General features: G+C 32.8%; 2 protein-coding genes across 7 annotated transcripts in view; one reads left to right on the top strand and one right to left on the bottom strand.

Moving 5' to 3' along the window:
• Positions 1 to 23,679, bottom strand: part of LOC123524838 (uncharacterized) — a 474,072-nt gene that overhangs the window by 193,199 nt on the left and 257,194 nt on the right. The gene's annotated exons all lie outside the window — the stretch shown is intronic.
• LOC123524795 (helicase with zinc finger domain 2-like) overlaps positions 6,007 to 23,679 on the top strand; it is a 35,850-nt gene continuing 18,177 nt past the window's right edge. For 2 of the 5 annotated variants that reach the window (XM_045303269.2, XM_053538409.1), the window contains exons 1-10: positions 6,007 to 6,166; positions 7,079 to 7,154; positions 13,566 to 13,772; positions 13,984 to 14,023; positions 14,318 to 14,430; positions 14,925 to 15,131; positions 15,867 to 15,903; positions 19,176 to 19,300; positions 21,333 to 21,437; positions 21,939 to 22,423. In XM_045303269.2, the coding sequence (XP_045159204.2) occupies positions 13,566 to 13,772; positions 13,984 to 14,023; positions 14,318 to 14,430; positions 14,925 to 15,131; positions 15,867 to 15,903; positions 19,176 to 19,300; positions 21,333 to 21,437; positions 21,939 to 22,423 (1,319 nt within the window). In that variant the 5' untranslated portion in view covers positions 6,007 to 6,166; positions 7,079 to 7,154. Of the gene's footprint in view, positions 6,167 to 7,078; positions 7,155 to 13,565; positions 13,773 to 13,983; positions 14,024 to 14,317; positions 14,431 to 14,924; positions 15,132 to 15,866; positions 15,904 to 19,175; positions 19,301 to 21,332; positions 21,438 to 21,938; positions 22,424 to 23,679 lie in introns of those variants that run through there. The other 3 variants (XM_045303268.2, XM_053538410.1, XM_045303270.2) reach the window with 3 other exon arrangements.

Below are 23,679 nucleotides of genomic sequence, written 5' to 3'. Positions count from 1 at the left end.
ATAATTATGTATATTTATGTATATTTGGTGCATGCAATGAAACTTTCTGTCGCCAAAATAAGGTTTAACTCATAAAAATACTAGAAATCATCCTTCATTATTAATTTGTAATACAGATTTGAAATCGTAAACATCATAATATAGCTCTTTCTTTGCCCATATTTAAGGTCATGACTTTCAACTGTTCTGGATTCTAGATAAATTTCAACTCCAAACCATGCAAAGGGGATAGTTGTTGGTCTACTTGCAATGCGCTAGGGTATTGCAACTGGATCACTATCATCCGTTTCTCCAACTTATTTGCATTAGTCAGAAATGTTAAATATACACATACAAGAAAGGGGAGTTAAGCAGTATAAAAAGGTGGATGGGTGGCTTGATGAACAAATAGATGGATGGATAGCTAGGTAGGTATAGGTATGGCACAGAATTAAGGCCTTTTTAAATGTAAACAAACGAAACAATAACATAAAGTTAAGTCAGTACACTACGTTTACGACGCAATCGGTAATTTCTCGTCGGCCGAACGGTAACGGTAATCGGTTTTTAATTTTTTCGACGGGAATATGATTCCCAGACTAGTAAAAATTATTTTTAAAACTGTATATATATTTGTTTCAATATGATCCAACGAAGACAACACGAGTAAGTTAATTTTGTTCTAACTTGTTCATTAACTTATATATGTCACTATAAACACGTAATTATGTTTAAATACACTTCACCTTTAATATGATCTAATGTTTTTACGCTTTCCTGTGATATTTTTAAAGCTCAACGTTTTTTTTTTATATAAATTGAATAAAAGTCTTACACTTCAGTTTAAATAGCATTGTTCGGTCATAATTTCAGTATCGACTGATATAAAGATACTACCGATTTAATACGAAAATAAGAAACATTAATTAATTAATCACTTGATCATTACAATCTTCAAGTTATGATAGGAAGAGCATGAAAATACTGAGGTAGAAAATAATGCCAAAACTTATTCATAATGGACGAATGGATAAATACATATTCCAAGAGCAGTTTATTCTCACACGGAACGAAAAACGTTTCTCTATTTGCGTAAGAATTTAACATTGAATTAAATAGACGGCGTATTAAAATGATGTTTCTAAAAATATTACACCTAATAGTGATGTTGAGAAATAAGGTTTGATATAGTGCAAAAGGTCATAGAAGCATAAAACCTGCAGCAAATCTTCAACAGACCGAGGGAACCTCAAAAAAGAAGTGAGTTCAAAAATATCTCCTCCATTCAAGATAGCCATTTTCAAAAAGCCGCCTAAAATAAATCCAAATTAATATATACAGATGGGATAAATGGGTTAGATATGTATGAAAATGAGTTAGATATATCAAATTATTAATAGAATAAAGAAGTTGTTCATTTAAGATATATTGAAAAAACATCAAGAAAGCCACCATTTTCAAAATTGCTGCCAGAAATAGAACCTTGATTATGCAAAAGAATATGCTATATTCTACCAAATATCCATTGATGCACGTAAAATCGTCTATATTTGAACTAACATGTTGTATCTTGAACAGAATACTAGTAAACAGTTCGGTTCTGCAGCTCTTTCTTATCAAAATGGCAGCCATGTTTAGCTAGACTATACGAAGAACGTGGAGAGCTATCATACTCGCCGCAGCGCCCGCGTCCATATCCATACCTTGGTTCAAGTTTTGATGCACTTTCTCATCATTACACACATCACATGACACATGGGCCTCAACTTTCACGCCAATATTTTATAAATTATCCCTCCTTTTTACTGGTAAGTTTTGGAGCACTTTTACTCTATCTCTATATTACTAAATGTATTTGATTCAAAATTAAAATAGTTGTTCCACATCACCATCCAAATAATATGACTCAAAGTCCATACCTATGGTACCAGTATTGTATGAATAATGACCCGGTTTTAGTTAGAATTTCAGGTCAAATTTTTGATGTACAAATGTACCTTTGCTCTATCTCCGTTATTGTTATAATCACTGAATGGATTTGATTCAAACTAAATAGCTTTTCTACATTATAAGTCACATGATATGACACCTGGTGCATTACTTTTGCAAATATATTCCATGAATTTTGTCCCTTTTGATACTTAGTTAATGTGTTGATATACTTTCACTCTATTTCCATTATTACTAAATACATTTGAGTCAGACTAGAGCTATGGTCCAAAATCGTCATCTACATTGCAGTCATTTAACACTCCAGAAATAGCTCCTGTCCTGTTTCACTAGCAAGCACTGAAATAGTCAAGCGCGCTATCTCCTGTGACAGCTCTTGTTAAAATGGCCGCCCTAATTCTAGACCAGAAATAAACATATAAATTTATGGATGCCTATCACGTATATCTTTTGAAATTTCGAAAAAAAGTCATTTGTTTTGGACGTTAAATTTCAATAGGATGAATAATTTCACATACTATATAATAATCTTATGAGATGTAGCCGTGTCTAAATGTGACTGTTTGTCATAACATCTGATAATGATGCTTTAAATAATTACTTTTAAACAGAATAAACTTTTTTTTTGTAACAATCAATACTAATCATTCATTCACCTATATCAAAATGACCGCCTGAAATGTGACTACAAATACACAAGGTGTACTTCAAATTGGGAGTTTTCAAATAGACGCATAAATGGTACACCATTTCTAAATGGCCGTTTACACTTATTTAAAGTGCACTTTTGCCATCTACTACCCCTATATTATTCAGAACTTTTAACATTAAAGCCATTAATCAATGGCAAATATAAACAAGAAATATCTTTAAAAATGATGGTCGGCGAATTGTAACAAGGAAAGAAGTTTATGAATTTTTCATCTAACATTCATCTTTCATCTAACATTTTTCAAATTGCAAAACTAAACACCGCACTTTAACAATTTAAATGGTTCTCTTTTAATTTTTCGCAAAGGTTTCTTAGGGTTGCAATTTTGTTTCGTTTATCCTTAGACGAATAATTACAGCAGTAGTTTGATGAAGATTCATGAAGCGGTTCATGAGAAGAGGTCATTAAACGTGTTTATATTTTTAGCTAAATTGGTCGCTATCCCCATTTGTAACAAAATAGCAGGAGACCTGACGATATTGTTACACATCGAGTTTGATAAAAATCTATTACATTTTAGTGGTTAATGCGAAAAAGGCATATCTACTTTTAGCTATAGTGGTCCCTAATAGGGTCCAAGTTCCTATATAAATAAATTTGGAAGAGGACCTTATAATGATGCTCCAGACCAAGTATGACAAAGATCCACCAAGCTGTTCATGAGACGCTGTATAAAGGCATTTCTAGTTTTAGTTCTAGCAGCCCCTAAAAGGGGTTAAATGTCCCAGCTGAACAAAGTTGGCTGCGGGCCTAATAAAGATGCTACAAATCAAGTTTGATTAAAATACATGAGAAAAAATCAATTAAAGGATTTTTTTATTTATTATTTTTATTTATTTCTAAAATAGGCCAGCTGATCCCGCTTTTACAAATGCATGTTCGCTATTCATGAATCTTTGGACAATGACGTCACACCTATAAAAAAAGTGAAGGTCAAGCAAAACATACAATTGTAATTATTTCAATATTTCTGTTTCATAAGCAAAGTTTGACCGTAGTCATATCACATAGATAAACTGTATGCAGCGTACCTTCATTTCAGTGTAATGAGATTCAGTCATTATATAGCATATATAAAATAGAACAGATTTCAACTGAGTTCAATATTTGCATACCATACTAAAGAAAAATATTCATATATAATAAATCAGTTAAATAATTTATAACAAATATATCAAAGCATACAAGTACTCATTTTAATATGCAATCTGAATAAGTCACAAAAGCTAGAAACCTTTTCATATACAGACGACAATTGTAACAAGAAAAATCTTTTAAAAAGCACTTCTCAACATAAAAGACTCTTATAACACCCTTATTCATGTGATACGCAGAAGGTATTCGGCTCTTTCTTTAATTTGATATATGTTGGTATTTGAACAGGTTTTTATCATATTTATTAAACTTACTTATCATTTTGAGATATATCAATATTCTTGCTAAATATATTGAGCCAAAGTTAGCTTTAAAACTGTGAACAGCGTCGTTTAGGATAAACGCTTTGTCTACATTTCACTCAGCGTAGCACAATCAACAGAGTGAAAGAAATTGACACTCTCGTCCAATCAGGCAGAGTGTTGCATAAATCTTCCATTTTGATAAATTATCTATAATGCGTTATCAAGTAGTTTGATTTGCAAACTGAAGTCACGTGGCATAGGTAATGAAAACGAATTTAGACGGCGTCGTCGAAAAATGCATATAGGATTTGTACTTCATTATCATGGGGTCTACTTCTGTGTAGATGTCACTGAATGTGGAAGTGAAGTCTAAATGCGATCTTCTTTTGGAGAAGCTACAACTTACTCATGTTCTATGTGGTTCTATTTCAGCGGTCATTTTAAAATTGTGGCCATGCTGTTCAGAAAAAAAAGCACTATATAATATAGCAGCAATCCTGCCATGAAAAACATTATTGCTTAAAAACACTTCTTTAAATGCAGTTTAAGATTTAATTTTATATGTTTATGTTTAAATAGAAGTGTTTTCAACATTTAAATGATTTCATTTTATTATCATTTAGGTCGGCCGTTTTAAAACGACTGCCATTTGCGTAAATAATGATCTCTTTAAAGATATCATTTTTATTTCTGTTTACAATAGTTTAATTTTAACCAGTCACTTTTAATGGTTTAACGTCACACTGACACGGTTATAGGTCATATGGCAACTTAACAGCTTCTCATTGTGGAGGAAGACACCAGGTGTCCTTCCGTACATTATTTCATAACAGGTGGGTACATCTATAAGAACCACCGAGCCAACTGGATGGCTTGTTCACATGAAGAATTCTACGTCCAAAGTGAGGCTTGAACCCACATCGGTGAGGGGCAAGTAATTTGAGGTCGACATTAACCACTCGGCCGCGCAGGTCCCCTGCACCACTAATGTGAATATATTGTGCTTTGTGTGAAGCAATGGATTCATGTGTACATGTGTCTTATTTTAGACGGCCATTTTGTAAAATGGCGCAATATTTATCATAAATTCCTTAATTTACTATGTGATTCATTTCTTTATAAATAAAATACGTTTTAGAGTCCTGTATGACGTGTACTTCTACAATACCATTACAGCAATAAAAACTTGTAGCAGGGCTGCCTTAACTTATCTGGGGCCGTAATGTGACTAAAGGTGTTATACTTTCTACCCCTGTAGCGTCGATATCCGACTATACGCGCGTTATCAGGACTCTCCTGGACGGCGATTGACGAATATAGTCGCGGCACCGAGATCACGCTGATTGCGTCACGTACTTGTTAATTTTTGATTATCCTGACAAAATTAATTTGCTTACTGGCTAATATTTCTTAGATGTTATAATTATTAATTGTTTTAATAATTAGTTCCCTTGTTAAAATAAATGTTAAAACTTTGTAATTATGTGTTCATGTAAAGGAAATAAAAAGACGAACTCTGCTGTGTTTCGTTCATACTGTATTTGACTTTTCAAAAGAGTACCATAATGTCGTCTGCCAGTGATCTTTCTGAAAATGAAGAAAATAATCATCATCATTCTGATTCTGACATATCAGTTCCGTCGGAAAATGATTCCGACGATGAAATTCCGTTGATTCAGTTAGCTTAACATCAAAGAAATGAATGAACATTCAAAATGTTAAGGTTTGGAAGGTTGAAATATTCGTACACGTACATCGCCTACTATACAAATGGATGAAATTAACATTTCATAAAATACAAAAAAAACATATGTACCTAAAAGCAAGTTTGTAAATTTAATATTTCTTCAATATTAGAAGTTCACTACATTGCACACGCTCTCAACGCATGTCACACAATGTTCGTGTATATGTTTACAAATAGATTAATCATCGATAGTCATACAAAAACGGATGTAAATTTCAAGTAAGTTGATGTAAGAAAATCAGAAATGTTCAAATATTTATTAAACGTAATAGGTGTGTTAAAATTGTGAATATTTCGAAGGGAAAATACTATTCTGTTTGGATATAAGTTACGGACGAAATTGGATATAAAAATATTTGTTCAAACTTCGAAGATTTTGTAAGTTTATTTTAATTTACACCAAGTTATTAACGTTTCCCTGCATTGTTTCAATTGACTGCATGCGAGTGTGGTTATGATACGATCAGATAATGTTCTTCGACGCCAGGTGGTAATTCTTATCTCGCCGCAGCAGGAATGTTACGATATCGACCTCAGGGAGTTAATAAAGTCCTATTTTAGATGGCCATTTTGAGATGTTGGGCATATTTTGTTTTAGATAGAACTGCATATCAACCAAATACTCCTTTCTGTTTTAAAATCGATCTTATAACAACTGATATTTAAAACAATACCTCTCCCATATATGGATGTATATCCATTGGCTGTCATTAAGACAGGTTATATATAAAATAATTCACATATAAGTTGTCTAAACTTTGGCAGTCATATTTAAAACAGTGACCGTCTTGAAAAGAAGAATTCTGTTATTTTATAAATACTTTGACTTCTGTTGTTATAATTATCTAATTTATACTCGTACTAGTTGATTTTAAAAGCAAGGCAATACATATTCGGATAGCTCAATTTCATCTATATATCTACCATGTTTCTAGTTTCATTGCAAAATGGTGGCAATCTTGAATGGAGAGAGATATTTTAGGCTTACTTCACTGTTTAAATTTCCAAGGTCTGATTAAGTTTTATGTTTGTATCACCATTTGCACTATTTTCCTAATTTCCGCACCACTATAAGTTCAAACTTTGGCCTTGAGTACGTTTCGTGAATCAAGTCCCTAAACGTAAAGCCGATCAAACGAATTTAAGGCTTCACTTGTTATCTTATCATATGTTTATCTTTTTATGATAGCGTGGCATACAAGAAAAAATAACTTTCATACTCGTGTCAATCGGTGACGATAACGATAAACTGCCTCAGACGTTATCTGTTTATGTATAATCACATTGTAGGTGCATGATACGGTATTTGTTTACAAATGCAGAAGTATGTTTTACAAAGATTCGAGAATAGTTGACTTGAAATAAGGTAAGTGCAGTGCTAATGATATAAAAAATAATTTTGTAATCGACTTTCATTTTCAGTTTTGCATTGTATTTTATACACCTAGTAAATATAAGATTCATAAAGGGGATTTCCCTATAAAAATGTAACCTTCTTATATAGAATAGTTTCATTTCTGCTATGTTGAGTCATAAATTTCTTTTCCATGATTGTTAAACGTTTATATTGTTATTAAATTATACTGCGGCTTGTTATGTGTACAGTCAATCTTACTGAAATACATGATGTTGCTACATATGCGTAGCATGTTTAAGAAATCTTTACGTCAATATGTGTTGTTGAATAACTTATTTTAAGAATATTTGCCTCACCGCAAAACATTATTAGTTTATACAAACGTACCCAACATCCCCTCCCCGTTATATTTTCTTTGCCAGTCATTATTACTATAGTTTCTGCACTACCTGTTGCATTTAAAAAAAAAAAGAAATCATACATTTATCTCAGTTTACAACCGACTTGTAAAACTTCCTTGTTGTTAATTGATCAAGGGGAAATAAATATGTCATGTTCTTTTACTAACTGTTCAGTTGTTTCCCATGTTTTTCAAGACACTGAATGCATAAAGGGAAGTAATTCCATTAATATGCAAATTTGTAAACCTGTCAATTGTCATTAAAGTGAAAAGACAGTATATAGGCGCAATAAATCACCTTTGGTGATGAGCTAGCTTTTCACCGACGGGATTTGTCTGGCACTAAAACGTTACACTTGTTATTTAACTGAAATCGATGAACTATATTTATTAGTAATACAGCCATGAAAAAATTCGTTTGTTGGTGCTCCGAAAATATACAAAAAACGCTTCCATCATTTCAATATTTATAACTGTGATCCTTTTAAGCACTTCATATATATACATCTTTGTTTCATTTATCCCACAAAATACAAACAATAGGCCATTAGAAGGAACATATATGCATTACAAAACATTAATGTTGTATCAAATCAAAGTAAAAAATATGTTATACTTTTCAAAACGGTTGCAGCAACTTTTGCTTTTATCAAGTGCCATTTTAGAGTATTATCTATGTAGACTAGCATGTCAGGATCTTGAACTGTTTGATTTATTATAAGGTTAACTTTTTATTTTGCCTTCTTCCAATTAAAATCTGTATTTTGCACCACCATAATTTAAAACAAAACCTCATTTTGATATCTATATCGTATAGAGCAGAATCTTCTGCATTTAAAAAAAATCAAAATTTATATTGTTGCTTGTGTAAGCATGTGAAAATAGGAAATAATTTCTTTTATTTGAAATTCCGATATATTTATTTGCCTTTTGTGAAATAGCCAGATCATTAATTTTTTAGCTCACCTGAGCAATACTCAGGTGAGTTTTTCTGATCACCCGATGTCCGGCGTCCGTCTGCCGTCTGTCTGTCGTCTGTCCGTCCGTCAACATTTAGCTTGTTTATGCGATAGAGGCTGAATTTTTCGACTGATCTTCATGAAATTTGGTCAGAATGATTTCCTTGATAAAATCTAGGCCGAGTTTGAAAATGGGTCATCTGGGATCAAAAACTAGGTCACTAGGTCAAATCAAAGGAAAACCTTGTGTATGCGATAGAGGCTGCATTTTTCAATTAATCTTCATGAATTTTAGTCAAAATGATAACCTTAATGAAATCTAGGAGGAGTTTGAAAATTGGTCATCTTGGGTTCAAAACTAGGTCACTAGATAAAATCAAAGAAAAAACCTTGTGTATGCGATAGAGGCTATATTGTTTAATAATCTTCATGAATTTTAATCAGAATGATTGCCTTGATGGAATCTAGGTTAAATTTGAATATGGGTCATCTGAGGTTAAAAAGTAGGTCATTAGTTCAAATCAAAGAAAAATCTTGTGTATGCGATAGAGGCTATATTTTTCAGTTGATCTTCATAAAATTAAGTCAGAATGATTGCCTTGATGAAATCTAGGTCAAGTTTGAATATGGGTCATCTGTGGTCAAAAAGTAGGTCACTATGTCAAATCAAAGAAAAACCTTGTGTATGCGATAGAGGCTGCATTTTTCAATTAATCTTCATGAATTTTAGTCAAAATGATAACCTTAATGAAATCTAGGAGGATTTTGAAAATTGGTCATCTTGGGTTAAAAACTAGGTCACTAGGTAAAATCAAAGACAAAACCTTGTGTATGCGATAGAGGCTGTATTTTTCAATTAATTTTCATGAATTTTAATCAGAATGATTGCCTTGATGAAATCTAGGTCAAATTTGAATATTGGTCATCTGAGGTTAAAAAGTAGGTCATTAGTTCAAATCAAACAAAAACCTTGTGCATGCGATAGGGGCTATATTTTTCAGTTGATCTTCATTAATTTAAGTCAGAATGATTGCCTTGATGAAATCTAGGTCAAGTTTGAATATGGATCATCTGGGGTCAAAAAGTAGGTCTCTAGGTCAAATCAAAGAAAAACCTTGTGTATGCGATAGAGGCTGCATTTTTCAATTAATCTTCATGAATATTAGTCAAAATGATAACCTTAATGAAATCTAGGAGGAGTTTGAAAATTAGTCATCTTGGGTTAAAAACTAGGTCACTAGGTAAAATCAAAGAAAAAACCTTGTGTATGCGATAGAGGCTGTATTTTTCAATTAATCTTCATGAATTTTAATCAGAATGATTGCCTTGATGAAATCTAGGTCAAGTTTAAATATGGGTCATCTGAGGTTAAAAAGTAGGTCATTAGTTCAAATCAAAGAAAAACCTTGTGCATGCGATAGAGGCTATATTTTTCAGTTGATTTTCATGAAATTAAGTCAGAATGATTGCCTTGATGAAATCTAGGTCAAGTTTGAATATGGGTCATCTGGGGTCAAAAAGTAGGTCACTAGGTCAAATCAAAGAAAAACCTTGTGTATGCGATAGAGGCTGTATTTTTCAATTGATCTTTATGAAATTTGGTCACTAGGTCAAATCAAAGAAAAAACCTGTGTATGCGATAGAGCTGTATTTTTCAATTGATCTTTATGAAATTTGGTCAGAATGATTGTCTTGAAAAAGTCTAGGTTGAATTTGATTATTGGTCATCTGGGCTCAAAAAGTAGGTCACTAGGTCAAATCAAACAAAAACCTTGTGTATGCAATAGAGGCTGTATTTTTAAATTGATCTTAATGAAATTTGGTCAGAATGATTGCCTTCATGAAATCTAGGTCAAGTTGGATATGGGTCATCTGGGGTCAAAAAGTAGGCCACTAGGTCAAATTAAAAAACCTTGTGTATGCGATAGAGGCTGTTTTTTTCAATTGATCTTCCTGAAAGTAAGTCAGAATGATTGCCTTGATGAAATCTAGGTAGAATTTGAATATGGGTCATCTGTAGTCAAAAAGAAGGGCACTAGGTTAAATCAAAGAAAAACCTCGTGTATGTGATAGAGGCTGTCTTTTTCAACTGATCGTCATGAAATTTTGTCAGAATGATAGCCTTGATGAAATCTAGGTCAAGTTCGAATATGGGTCATCTGGGTTCAAAAACCTTGTGTATGCGATAGAGGCTGCATTTTTCAATTGATCTTTATGAAATTTGGTCAGAATGATCGTCTTGAAAAAGTCTAGGTTGAATTTGATTATTGGTCATCTGGGGTCAAAAACTAGGTCACTAGGTCATATCAAAGAAAATACTTGCTTTTGCTCCAATTTTAATGATAATTGGTCAGAATATTTTTTTCCATGAAATCACTAGGTCAAACATGTTTACACTGTTGTGGTTTATTATGGTGTGTTTCTCAGGTAAGCGACCTAGGGCCATCTTGACCCTCTTGTTTAACATTCCTTTGTTTGACTGTTCAAAAACCTTTGAAAATCATGCCTGCTTACTCAAAAACATACTCATAGACTTAAGAAAAAAGTGCACAGTGTATAGTGAAATAGCAGTGATTCAGTCAAAAAATGCTTCCGTGCTGTAGTCCTTAATAAATAGATCCTATTTTTCCATTTCAGCACATTTGCGCGTAAACTAGGGGAAAAGGGGGCATTATTTCACTTGTGGATTGTATTTTACATGCTGAAATGACACACTTTTCACGCTTATATCAGCATGTTATTGAATTGTTTACTTAAAAACGGAAGTAGTGTGTTATGTTCGCCGACCGCTTTCTGAATGTGGTAATACGTGGATAACTTTAATTGTCTTGCATTTCATTGCATAATATCTAATACCCCATTTTCTTTCCGTTTTCTAAAAGCAAATGTAAGAATGTTTTTTGGAAAATAAGTCTATGACGGAGTGAAACTCTAGAAGCTAATCGACCTGAAGTGACTGAACTTAAATGAAACAAAGAACAATTTCTTTTATTGGTAAATAATCTATAAAACAGACGGCGATTCGTCTGAATGTTTAATTCTGAATATATAGGTAATATGAAATGTACAAAAAAACATACATAATTTCAAGTTTTCTAAATCTACATAAAATGGATCAATGTAAACAAGTACACATTTTAAATTTGTTAAAACTGGCCTTAAAATTTGAATGTGTGCGCAACGTTTCTCAATTAAGACACTTTTTTCCGCCAGAACATATCATGAAGCATACTTTAGGTTAGATTGATCTAACACATTTTTGAGTTGTTTTAAATATAGGTATTTTCATAATCTTTCGGGCAGCCTAAAAAGGTATATAAAATATGATGCATATAAGATCCAATTCACTGCACTACCTCCTCTGCCTTCTTTGTCACCACCATCTATTCTTACACCTTCTCATCGAACCTCCTGTTCCACCTACTACTCCTCCACCAAGTTATCAATATCCCCCACCAACTACTCCAACACCTTCGCCTCAACAACATCCTCCGCTCTTCCTCCGCCTCTACTCCATCTCTTTTACTTCTCTATGTTACACGTCCTCTCTGCCGTCATTTTTCAATTTAACAGTTTGACAGGTGTACCTGAAGCCTCACAACAGTTAGTGTTATTACATTTTTTCTATATTCCTGCATAACATCCTGCAAATGTGTTATAGAGATACCTGCTTGATGGACCAAGCGGGGCTGATATATTAGAATAAGCTCCAAACACTAAACATTAACATCCAACGGAGAATGGAGAAACTTAAAACATTTCACAATTATTAAGTTAAATCACTATCGGGTGCAAGTAGAATTATAATGCGGGGCTTGGCTACGACTCCTCTAACCGCATACATTGATTTATTTAGGCCTAGATTGTTCCTCGGGAAGACGAAAAAGTTTTGTATACCTGAAATGTTATAACTTCTATGATTTTTAAAAGGGGAGCTTATCAAAGCCTATTTAATATCCATCGAAATCTGTTTAGTTAATACTTCTTTTAGGATATATATTAGCTTCGAAGATAAGCTTAAACAATATATGTTTCAATTCTCGTGTTTCCATGGTAACGCATTTTCTTTTAGAATAAGTGACAACGATTTTCCGACGGTTTCATAGCAATTTTCTCTTTGACCTTATATTGTTAATTTATTAACAAAATACTAAACGCAACTTTGTACCCTTTCTTATCTCAAAATTTATGCAACCGTAGCAACAGGCATATTTAAAATACCTTATGTTAGGTATTTTTCAAGCTGTCTTTATGAATTCTATATTGACTTTATTGTTCCTATTTCATGCAGCTTCAAAACATTTTAATATGTTCAAACAAGGAGATTCTCCCGAGCGCGCGCTGCTGGTGAACCTTTTGGATATGCTTTTCCGAATCAAATGTAAACAGTTAATGGACCCTGAATCAGTTTTGGCCGAAGGCGAGAGTTCCGAGACTTATGAAATCTTTTCATCTGCCTTTTCATTAAAATCTCATTATTCAACCTAACTGTACTTTAATTTGCAATTAGTGCATTTTCTCTGATACGCGACTGTATTGACGTTCAATACTATACATAGCAATGTTGTCTATACTACCGACTTTACTGTAACATTCCGATAGTTAGAGATAGTGAGGAAGGGACTAATCAAATTGGTTCTCGAACAAGCACATTTAATTGATACATACATTAATACTTTTTATTAAGGGTAGAATATTTTTGCTGCAAATAAAAATGGTAGCGTTATTTTTATGCTCGGAGCTGTAACCATTGCATTCCATCGTCATTATAAATGTTGCCATATTTATCATATTTCGTTTTCATGACTGCGAAATAGAGTTTCGGGTAAGTGCGATACTTGATTATCTCACTCAATAAAGAGAAATTTCGTTATCCTTCCTCCATTTCTAATCATGTCTTATAAATCTTTAAATGTGAATTTATGCACATTATTCATTTGTATTATAACATTATCATTTTGAAACACGCATTTTAAATATTATTCTATTTTTTAAAAGGTCAAAATCAGATCTTCAGGCAAGTTGAACATTTTTATAGTTGTTTTATGTTTTATTTTGTAGATGGCGGCGAGAAAAATTTCTAGCTTGATACTGGAAAGCCAAGATGCACTTAAAGCTTTTAACAAACCAGAAGCTAAGCAGAAAGCTTTGCAGGCAATAGTAGATATCAATATAGAGAAAGAGAGATTACTTACAGGCAAGAAAACAGACATAAATGAACAACAGCTTGGAGACTGGTATGGTGGCTGTTCTTTCGTTATGAACAAGGTATGGATTTTACTTAATTAACGAAATTGAAATACAGTTTAAAACAATAAGTCTTCACAAATTTGAAAATGCCATTATAAATATACAAATTGTATTAGCAAAACTGACTGCGTGAGGGTAGAACAATTATCCTTTTAATGTTTTGGCAAAACCTAAAGACTGAGAGAGTATATATGTTACAGATCCATAGATTATTTGCGTACGTTTTCAGATTGGAGAAAACCTAAATGCCACAAAATGTTTCTACACAGGTAAGATAAAATTGTAATATTTTATGTTATTTCATACATTTTGCAATGAGTAAAGTGCCTGTGTATTTGATATGCAGACCTTTACTTATAAAATCAAGCATATAAGAAAATGAACTAGTTGTTTCATTGTTATTACAGAATACAATGCATACGCATTGGTTAGTTGTAACACTCATCAATGTCTTATGATAGTAATTTTATCACTAGAAATTTATATGTCTTATATTTCTTCAAATGACATGTACGAGTCAATCAATGAAAATAAAATGTAAGCGTGAATGAATATGTTTTCAGCTATTGTTTTCGACCCATCATGGGATGTAGTCAAGCATGAAAATGTGTCACGTGTTCTTTGGACCTCTCTTGTCTTTTCAAAGAAAATCGCTAAACTCTCCAAGGACATTAAGGTTTGTTTGCACAGCAAAATCTCTTAATCCCAATATATGAATCTAATTTTTCAAACAATAGCGAACTCTATTTGAAGATCTATTTGCTTGTATTTAAAGGTTAAGTAATGTCTGAAAATAAGTTAATTTCATATGAAAGCCATCCTCAAGCCTTTCATAACGCTGAAAGAGTTTTTAAAATCGGACCACTATTGAAAAAGAAATGGCATTTTGAAATTTAAGAAAATGGCTCATCATGGAAGCAGCCATTCATTTTATGTGTTTATGACGTCATTTACACACTGCCGAATTCTTTATTTAGCAAATAACCTTTTGCATAGGTTAATTTCATATCTTTTTTGAGTAAAAGATTGTGTTGCCATGGAAACAAAATGGCCGCCATTTTAATCAAATATTTAAATGTTCATAACATTCTCATTTTCAAGCCGATTTTGAAAATTCTTTCACTTTTAAGAAAAGTTCTTTAATAGTTGATAAATGTTATATATTTTTAGGGACTGAAGGACCTACTGTCAGAAATAGATGACTTGGCGAAACTTGCAGAGAGAAGGGGGAAATGGAATGTCTGTGTTGCAGTAGATGATGACATCAACACTATTTTCTCTTACTTTATACAGCAAGGTCTGGAAGAAAATGAATTAATCAAACAACTGGGACGAAAAGAATCTTTGTGGCGGTCTGCTAGATGCAAAATCAAAATGGTAAATAATATTTTGGCAAATTAAAGAAGTAGCTTGTATGGGCTAATTAATATCACTTTAGAGTTTATTGAATAAATATTCTTCCTTCCTTTTCTTGCCATTGTGAAATGTTATTATTAACCATTTGACTAATTGACTTTCATTCTGATGTTGATGCAGTTTTGCAGTAGGTCATTAATAGGCTGAATATATATTACAATCATACATGTATATTACTTTGATTAGAATCATTTTTATTTGACGTCGAGTTCACAGGTATAAATTTTCAATTTGCCATCGAAAATGAATTTCTTCAGGCCTCGCCTTTGTAGAAAACGTCCAGAAATAGTGAAACATTCATAACGTGTATGCAGGGCTAATATCAGGAATGTTTTTGTTGTTTAGAATGGGTGCGAATGGGTGCAGATGTACTTACCGGCATATCTACCCCCTCCCCACACCCCCCCCCCCCCCCCCCCATAATAGAAATAGTTTTACATAGCAATTATATGCAGTCAAGAACCTACAACACTTACGTGGAGCTATGCCAGTGACACTTGATTTTAACAAACCATACTGATTACTGCAATATCGTGATTGTTTGCACGCACAATTATCATAAACTACAAAGTTTGAAAATGTAAAACAGAAGCTATTAAGTTCGAATAAGTTGATTGGGATACTGGTTATAAAACAATTGTTTCAATCATTGTTTAGGAAGTATTCATTTCAATTTATACTATACATATTTATCAGGGAATGCAAGAAGATGCAAGGAATATGTGTAGTACAAGTAAGTATTTACAATAATATGCATGTTTACTTCAGGCAATGATAGCTGCTTTTCTAAACTGGTGAAACACGAAGATTATTTAAGCATTTACATGGAATCCTTATATGATAAAAATCTGTATGATAAGGATTTCATGTCAACCTCACCAAGTTAACGTAGCGGCAGTTATATACAATATCTACGTAAACTTAGAAATATACGCCGAAATGTTTCGAAATGAATAGCACAATAGGGCCATTTGTTAAGAACGATAACATCACAGCGAGAAATGCTGAATGTTTAAGACGAAAACATTTCGACTGTAGTGATACAATCCAACGGTATTTATCATCTATTTGCTCAAAGATATGTGTGTGTATGTGTTCGGGTTTAACGTCTTTTTCAACAATTTTTCAGTCATAGATAACGATATTATTAAGATTAATATGACATTGAAGTCAGCCAATTATGTTTGTTTAGATGACCTTAAATGACACGGTTATTTACGCTTACGCCCTCGGTGAAGTGAGCCAAGTTGTAAATTTATAATTACAAACAGTTTATGTCCATATTCTTTAAACTTCAACTAATTGAAACACAAATAGCGTTTGATCCTGTTACTTCTGACTGAAATTGCTTCACAAAGCTTGTAGATAGCGTCCGAATACAGAACATTGAATTGGCAGAATGTCCCAACACCTTCTAAAATGAAACTCAGTTTTACCGGGGAACTGACAATTAATAAGGAAGTCAATTCATATCAATCCACACTATTCTCACTGTATGAAACACTGAAATTTTAATACATTTATTAAGGTAGACGGATTATAAAATCTATGACTCTTGTTTGATAATTGCAACTACAGTCGAATATCATTTCTGTTTCTATACATTATATATTATTATAGAATCTTATGTCGTACATTTACAACCAGCTCATCCTGCTAAGTGGGTAAATCGTTTTATTTAAGGTAGTTGATAACAAACATTTCGACTAACCTTAATGCTGTTTTAAATTTAATATTATATACCCTTCTCAAATGCGCTCATTTGATTGGTCGAAAGGGGTGCACGCGCGGGTCCGCAAAAAGCGATATTGACCTGCAAAAGTGATAATGACTATGAAATATGGGCAAGTCAAATGAGTGCATCTGAGAAGGGCATATAATATAACAATTACAAACTTATGTTTCGGTCAATATGTGTTTTACGGACCTGTAAAAACACAAATTGACCTCAACATAAGTCAATAACTGTATGATATATTTAATTTATCACAAAGCGATAAAAAACATCTTCATACTAGCGGACATGTTCAGTGGACATTTCTTCTTGTAAATCACTTAATAATTTGACACCGAAATACATTATTAAATTGGTCACAAATGTTTCATATTCTAACAAAAAATCCTTCAGATCGGTCACAAATTAACATTTCAAAGTTCCTAGACCGAAAACAGCATTATATGATAGGTCATTCTCGGTTGGTGGTCCCAGGATGTGGAATGACTCTCCTACGAAATCAGAAATCTTGAATATCTTAGTCAATTTAAAAAAAAAACAACATTAAACTGTATCTTTTAAATGAAACTGTAAACAATCTTTTTTTTTTTTTGTCAATTAAATTAAACTTAATTTACATGTTATTTATACTTGCTGGTACAGGCTCCATGGGTATTGTAACCTCATGTGGTAGTGTGTAGTATTGTTTCTTTCTTTTTATATAAATTGTGATGGCACCATTAACCAGGGGGCTTGAACCTTTATATTCAACCCGTCTGAGTGTACCTTGTAAGACTTTAAGCACTGGTATCCGGCAATATGGGTAAGATAGCATCAGGGGGAATGGTGCTGTTATGGCCGTTCGTTTCCTAATTGCCTGATTTGTGCATTCTATTTCTCTTGATAACCACCATCCACAGTATCATTCGTAAGTGTATACTGTCCATTCTTCCCACTCATGAGTTCTCAGACATTGTAATTTCACGAAATATTATTCTTATATACATTATAAAACATATATTCTTTATTTTCTACTTAGTTTACTTAGTGGCATTGCTTTCGTTTTATTCTCTTCTTATGTAATTAGTTGTGTATTATTCATAGGACAATTCTGTCACCACATTTGTTTTCTATCTTATTTGTTTTCCTTTTTTTCTTTCTTATTTACATTTTCTCCCTTTATGTCTCCCTTTATGTCTTATCAAACAAATAAATCATAAGTATTGAAATCTGTGAACATGGTCCAAATATCAAAGCTGATGCTAAAATATTCAGAAAGTAGGTGCTATGTTGTCTTTGAATATGGAGAATATGGTTAAAATCGATTCATAAATGAAACCGCGTTAGTGCAAACAAGGCCAACATAGCACATTTCTGGCCCTTACAGGTGCAGTAACTCTAGAACCCATGACGGAATATGGCTCGTTCAAAAAAAGGAACCGAGATCTTATGGTGATACAAGTTGTTTGCAAGTTTGGTTAAAATCAAATCACAAATGAAACCACTATCGTGCAGACAAGACCAAAATAGTCATTTTTTGCCGTTTTCAGTGGCCATACCTCTAGAACCCATGGTAATATATGGCTGGTTTAAGAAAAGAATAAAATCAAATTATAAATAAAACCACTATCGTGCAGACAATACCAAAATAGCCATTTTTGCCCTTTCAGGGGCTGTAACTCTGGAACCCATGGTGGCATATGGCTGGTTCAAGTAAGGATCCAAGATCTTATGGTGATACAAGTTGTGTGCAAGTTTGGTACGATCAAATTATAAATGAAACCACTATCGTGCGCACAAAAAATTGTTGACAGAGGGACGACCGCACGACGGTCACAAAAGCTCACTTTGAGCCTTCGGAAAAGTCAAAAATTGTCACGTGCGAAAAAGATGTATTTGCAATGAAAATGCCATTTTGCACAAATTACATAGTTTTGAGTGTTTGTTAAAATAAAATGCAATAAATTAAGCTTTTTGGAATTCTTTTAAATCATATTCATGCTGCTGAATGGTGTGGTTTTTAAGATAGTTTTTGCATAAACGTCTTTTTGACACTGATTTTTTTTTTCAAATTATATACATCTATTTGCATATACGCTGTTTTTGAATTTTCGTTTTTTTATGTCTCCTGAAGAAAAATTGGCATTTTGCAGGTACGTCCTTTTAGACTGAGGCCGGCGATATTCTAATGAACTCGTTCACTAGTTTATTTAACTTGACGAATATTTTTTCTGTCAAACGGACCGCGCGACAGCGCGACAGTTTCTTTAATCTAATATACCTTTCTCTAGTTCTTCAGCATGCTTGTGACTATGATGACCCAGAAGCTTTCGAGATTTGGGCTGTTTCCCTGTATAATACAAAAGATTTCGATCTAGCTTTTGAAAAGTGCGAATTAGCTCTACATTATTGCAAGGTAGGTGTATTACATGTAACAGTTCAAATCAAGACTTTTTGCAACTGCTAAAAACCTCTTTCATGTATGTGTGTCGTCGTGTAACAATGAATCTTCTTGCATTATAACATTGTATAGAACGGCACTAGGAATATGCTAACAGTTTGTTTTTTTTCATACGTTTATGTATTTGCAAGTACTGGAGAAGGTTGCAAGTTTGTTAAGCAAGTATTTCATAGATCTCGAATCACTAAAATATGGTCCTGTGAAGTACAAGTAATTATTTAGTCGGGATTTAGTCGTGAATTCTTGAGGTCTCATTTTCCGAAAATATACATCACACTTTGAAATAATGATTTAATTTTAAAAGAATAGCTTAGTAGATTTGCAGGACATGTCAGTTTTTTATGGTGTCAAACACATGGGTTTGACGTTGCACTCCTTGCAGACATTTAAAATGTAAATAAATTAATTATACAGTTTTGTATTTCAATAAACTTTTTATTTTGCCAGTTGAACTTCTTGACTTCGCGTTTCGAATGTGAAGTTCATTTCTTAGAAGCAATTATCTTATGAATATAAGAACAACTACTTTTCTTTACTTTTTATTTCTATGCACATTTTGCGAGTGTCCTTCCTTCAAAATATGTCATATGTATGAACAGTACATGTGCGTTTCAATAATTTTGTATATAAGAAAATAGTGCAAAAGTCTCCATATTCCTTTGGACTAAGTTTTATAACCTTTGTTAATTATTTTTCAAATAACCGAATGTAAATCTCGTACACAAATCATGATGAAAAATACAAATCTACTGAGACGGGAACTCCAAATATGTTTGTGATTCATCTAACATATTATATCTGACAAGTAGTTAAAAAAGATCAATGTTTCTAAATATCTTAATCTTCTCTGATCAAATACCCTATGAAAAATGTCTAATAATTATGAAGCAACATCGATACATCATAAAACAAATACTATCTGAAATGCAGGTTTTGCAAATGAAACTCAGTTCGGGATATATAAACAAAGGTTAAGATGAATGCCTTTGGTTTCAACATTTCGTTACATACTCAAAGTATCAAAGGTTGACAGAAATCATCCAGTCATACTGTATTGAGTGGAAAAAAGTCTATTTTTACAGTGTGCATTAGGCCCTATTTTGATAACATTTTTTAAACAGCTCTTTTGATATATTTTAATCAAAATCCGTAAATAGGGAGGCAAATACTTTTGCAACGACCGCATATGAACAAAAATATAGAAATGAAATTTACCGACATGTATGCAGTAATTATTGGAAAGAAAACGGGTGTTTCTGAGAGAATCGAAATAAATCATTGAAACATATTTGTGTTTTTAATTCAATTCAAAATAATTTAAGTTAAGGTTTCTTTAGCTCTAGTGACTCTGATACAGATTCGAACAGTAGTAGCATTTCGGACAGTGATATCGAGGAAAATGGTATTGAAAATAATTGATATGTAGATAATTCTCATTTAATTTCAACAGATCTAAAAAGAAAAATATAAGCATGAACACACAAAAAAAAATACAATCTAGTAAAATATCTTTATTTTTGTAATTAAACCGTCTGATAAAGTTAAAAAAAAAACATCCGCATTCGCAGTTATGTTACGAGTTTCTAGTCGTCAGATTTCCTATAAAAAATTTGAATTTAATTTTATGTACAGCCGAGGAGCTTTGAATAAATAAATCTGTTAGTATTTGGATAATAATACTATATACTTCATAAACTGCTATAGATGGTTCAAAGCTGTCCGGACAGAGCTTTCATATTCTGGCTCCAGAACAGTATCCTTTATTTGTATTGAATTCAGTCATGCCAGCGACTTATCAAATACTTCTTGCAAAGTTGCATTCGTTTGTAAAAGATACAGGTCTAGAATTCAACCCTAATTCGACACATTCCTTTAGAAAAGGCTTCGCAACTCGAGCTGTTAGCTAGAAATAACTGCAGATCTCATTCGACTAATGTACATATTATTTATATTGTTACTTATAATTTTTTACTTTGTATCCCATCAGGATAACAGTTACAGACAACGTTTAGGAGAATTTCGATCGCAGATACAAACACAAATTCTAGCAAATACTCACCAGGAACAGCATGAAGAATTTCAGGATACAAATGTTAGTGTTTTCAAATGTCGTATAATACTCTCTATGATCTCTATGATCTGCATTTGCATAATTATCATGTTAGTTGAACTTAAAGTTTGCGTTTTAAGACTTGGGCCAAAGAAATTCAAATTATGTTACCCCCACTTCCACGGGGATGTTAATTTTACAAGTATCGCAAGATTCTTCTTGTAACATTATAACATGAATACCTACCAGAAAACTATATTTCTATTAAAGTTTATGTGTACGAGAAAAGGAAAAGTCTTGACTTACTTTTCCTTGATTGTTCTATTTATTCTCGAAAAAGTACTTGGTGATGCGTCCATAATTGGAACAAAATGTAAAATGCTAAAGTATCCGGATTCGAAAATAACATTAATTACATGCGGTAAGCAATAAAGTCAGTTCAAACGAGTCATATAATTTTTAATCTTACTGAGATGGGATCTTTCCAGCGCAATTCAACAACACTTCTAACTGTACACTTTTATTTCTTTTTCATGCTACAAGTACCAGGATGTTCAACGCTATCTTGAGCGATGGCTTCCGATTATTTCCATGGAAGCTGCAGCAGGAATAGTGCGCAATGCAGAGTCACTTTGCATCAATAATGTTCCGGTTAAATTTCTTGAAGGTAGGAAAGGAAAGTTTTCTCTTGGGCATCATGAGTGCGAACTCAGAAACATTGAATTTTCTGGGATGATATCAGACGACACTGATTATGTAAGCTGTGATGAAACAACAGCTTCCCATGACTGGTTATGTTTAAAAGCAACACTTCCGAAGTTAGAAAAATCCTCTCCAAAAGACGAAACGGCTTTATGGACTGGACATGCCTCAGTCATTAATGTGGTTAAACGGAAAAGTCAAAGGTATCCTGATGAAAAAATCCACGTAACGTTCCAACTGCACAACAAGGAGCCTAATCTTCCTTCGAACCTTCCGACCGACACGACATTCAGTGTTGAAATATTAAAGAAGTCTGAAGTGGACAGGTAAAATGAAAAAAAAATAAGATCTTATACGATAGTAATAAAAACAAACATATTTTTACACACATTTTACTTTATTTCTATGTTGTATTACACTTTTCCTGTTTCAAAATAATGGCCCAAGTAAATGTAGTTCTTTGTAACTAAATAGTTTATCAATAACCTATGGGAATTAAGAGACGAGGCGGAATGTGAATATATCACCAACGACAAAGATAGGACAGGTCTGTTTCAAAATAGAACTACATAGCGATTTGTCTCATATATATCCGCATATCTCTATTAGATTAAGGAGCGCACTATAATTAAACTTTGGACTAACTATTATTTCATATATGTCATTGTATAATTCTTATTCTGTTTTACAGTGAGCAGCTTTTACCATTTTTTATTTTCATTGTCTTTAACTTACTATTTAAATTTATAATTGTCAGTTTCCCTTATACGTCTTAACATTAACCTTTCTTCCAAGCACTGTCAGAATTCCTCGCAGCGTCAAATCTCGCTTTGATGTAATAGGACTGAGGTAGAAAGAAGGGTCTTACAAGATCATTCTGCAGTCATATTACTACAGGATATTGCAAACATAACTAGTTAAAACGTTTCAAACTGTAGAAAGTTAAAATATATTCCCTTTTGATAGCTTTTCAAGAAAAAAAATTATAACATTAAAGGATTTTAATCTACATAGGATGTTTTAATCAACATAGAAAACCTTATTAGTTACTGAATGCAAATACAATTTCTAACATCAACTGCTGACTTAGGACTTCTTTTCATGAGCTCATATCACACAAAATATTGATTTTGGATGCAGAACTACTTCAAACCAATTTTCGATTAACTGCTCCCTAAATGGTCAATATACCACGTTACAATAATATATATTTGAAAAAAGCATCTTTAGACATTTTTAAACAAAGTGTTGTTTCTCCTAATGAGAGATGTCTACGCATTCTGGTGTAATTATCGAAAAATGACTTAGGGGTATGCGAAAAAAATACGAGATCACAAATCACTGTCTAGGTAAATTTTGAAACGGGCCTCTACATTATATAAATGATTCAACAATGTTAGTGAAGATAATTAACACACACACACACACACGCACACACACGCACACACACACGTATTAACAAGCTATTTGTATTGCACTTTAATTAGTTAGTGCGTCATAATGATATGTCTCCGCTTAATCTAATTAAAAAGAGACTGTTACACATTAATGGCATATGTATATCGTCTGTTTGGCGCAAAAA

Source organism: Mercenaria mercenaria, chromosome 3, assembly GCF_021730395.1.
Source record: "Mercenaria mercenaria strain notata chromosome 3, MADL_Memer_1, whole genome shotgun sequence".
Taxonomy (NCBI): Eukaryota; Metazoa; Mollusca; class Bivalvia; order Venerida; family Veneridae; genus Mercenaria; species Mercenaria mercenaria.
Note: the sequence above shows the minus strand (reverse complement) of the source record. Positions and strands in the feature narration are given on the sequence as shown.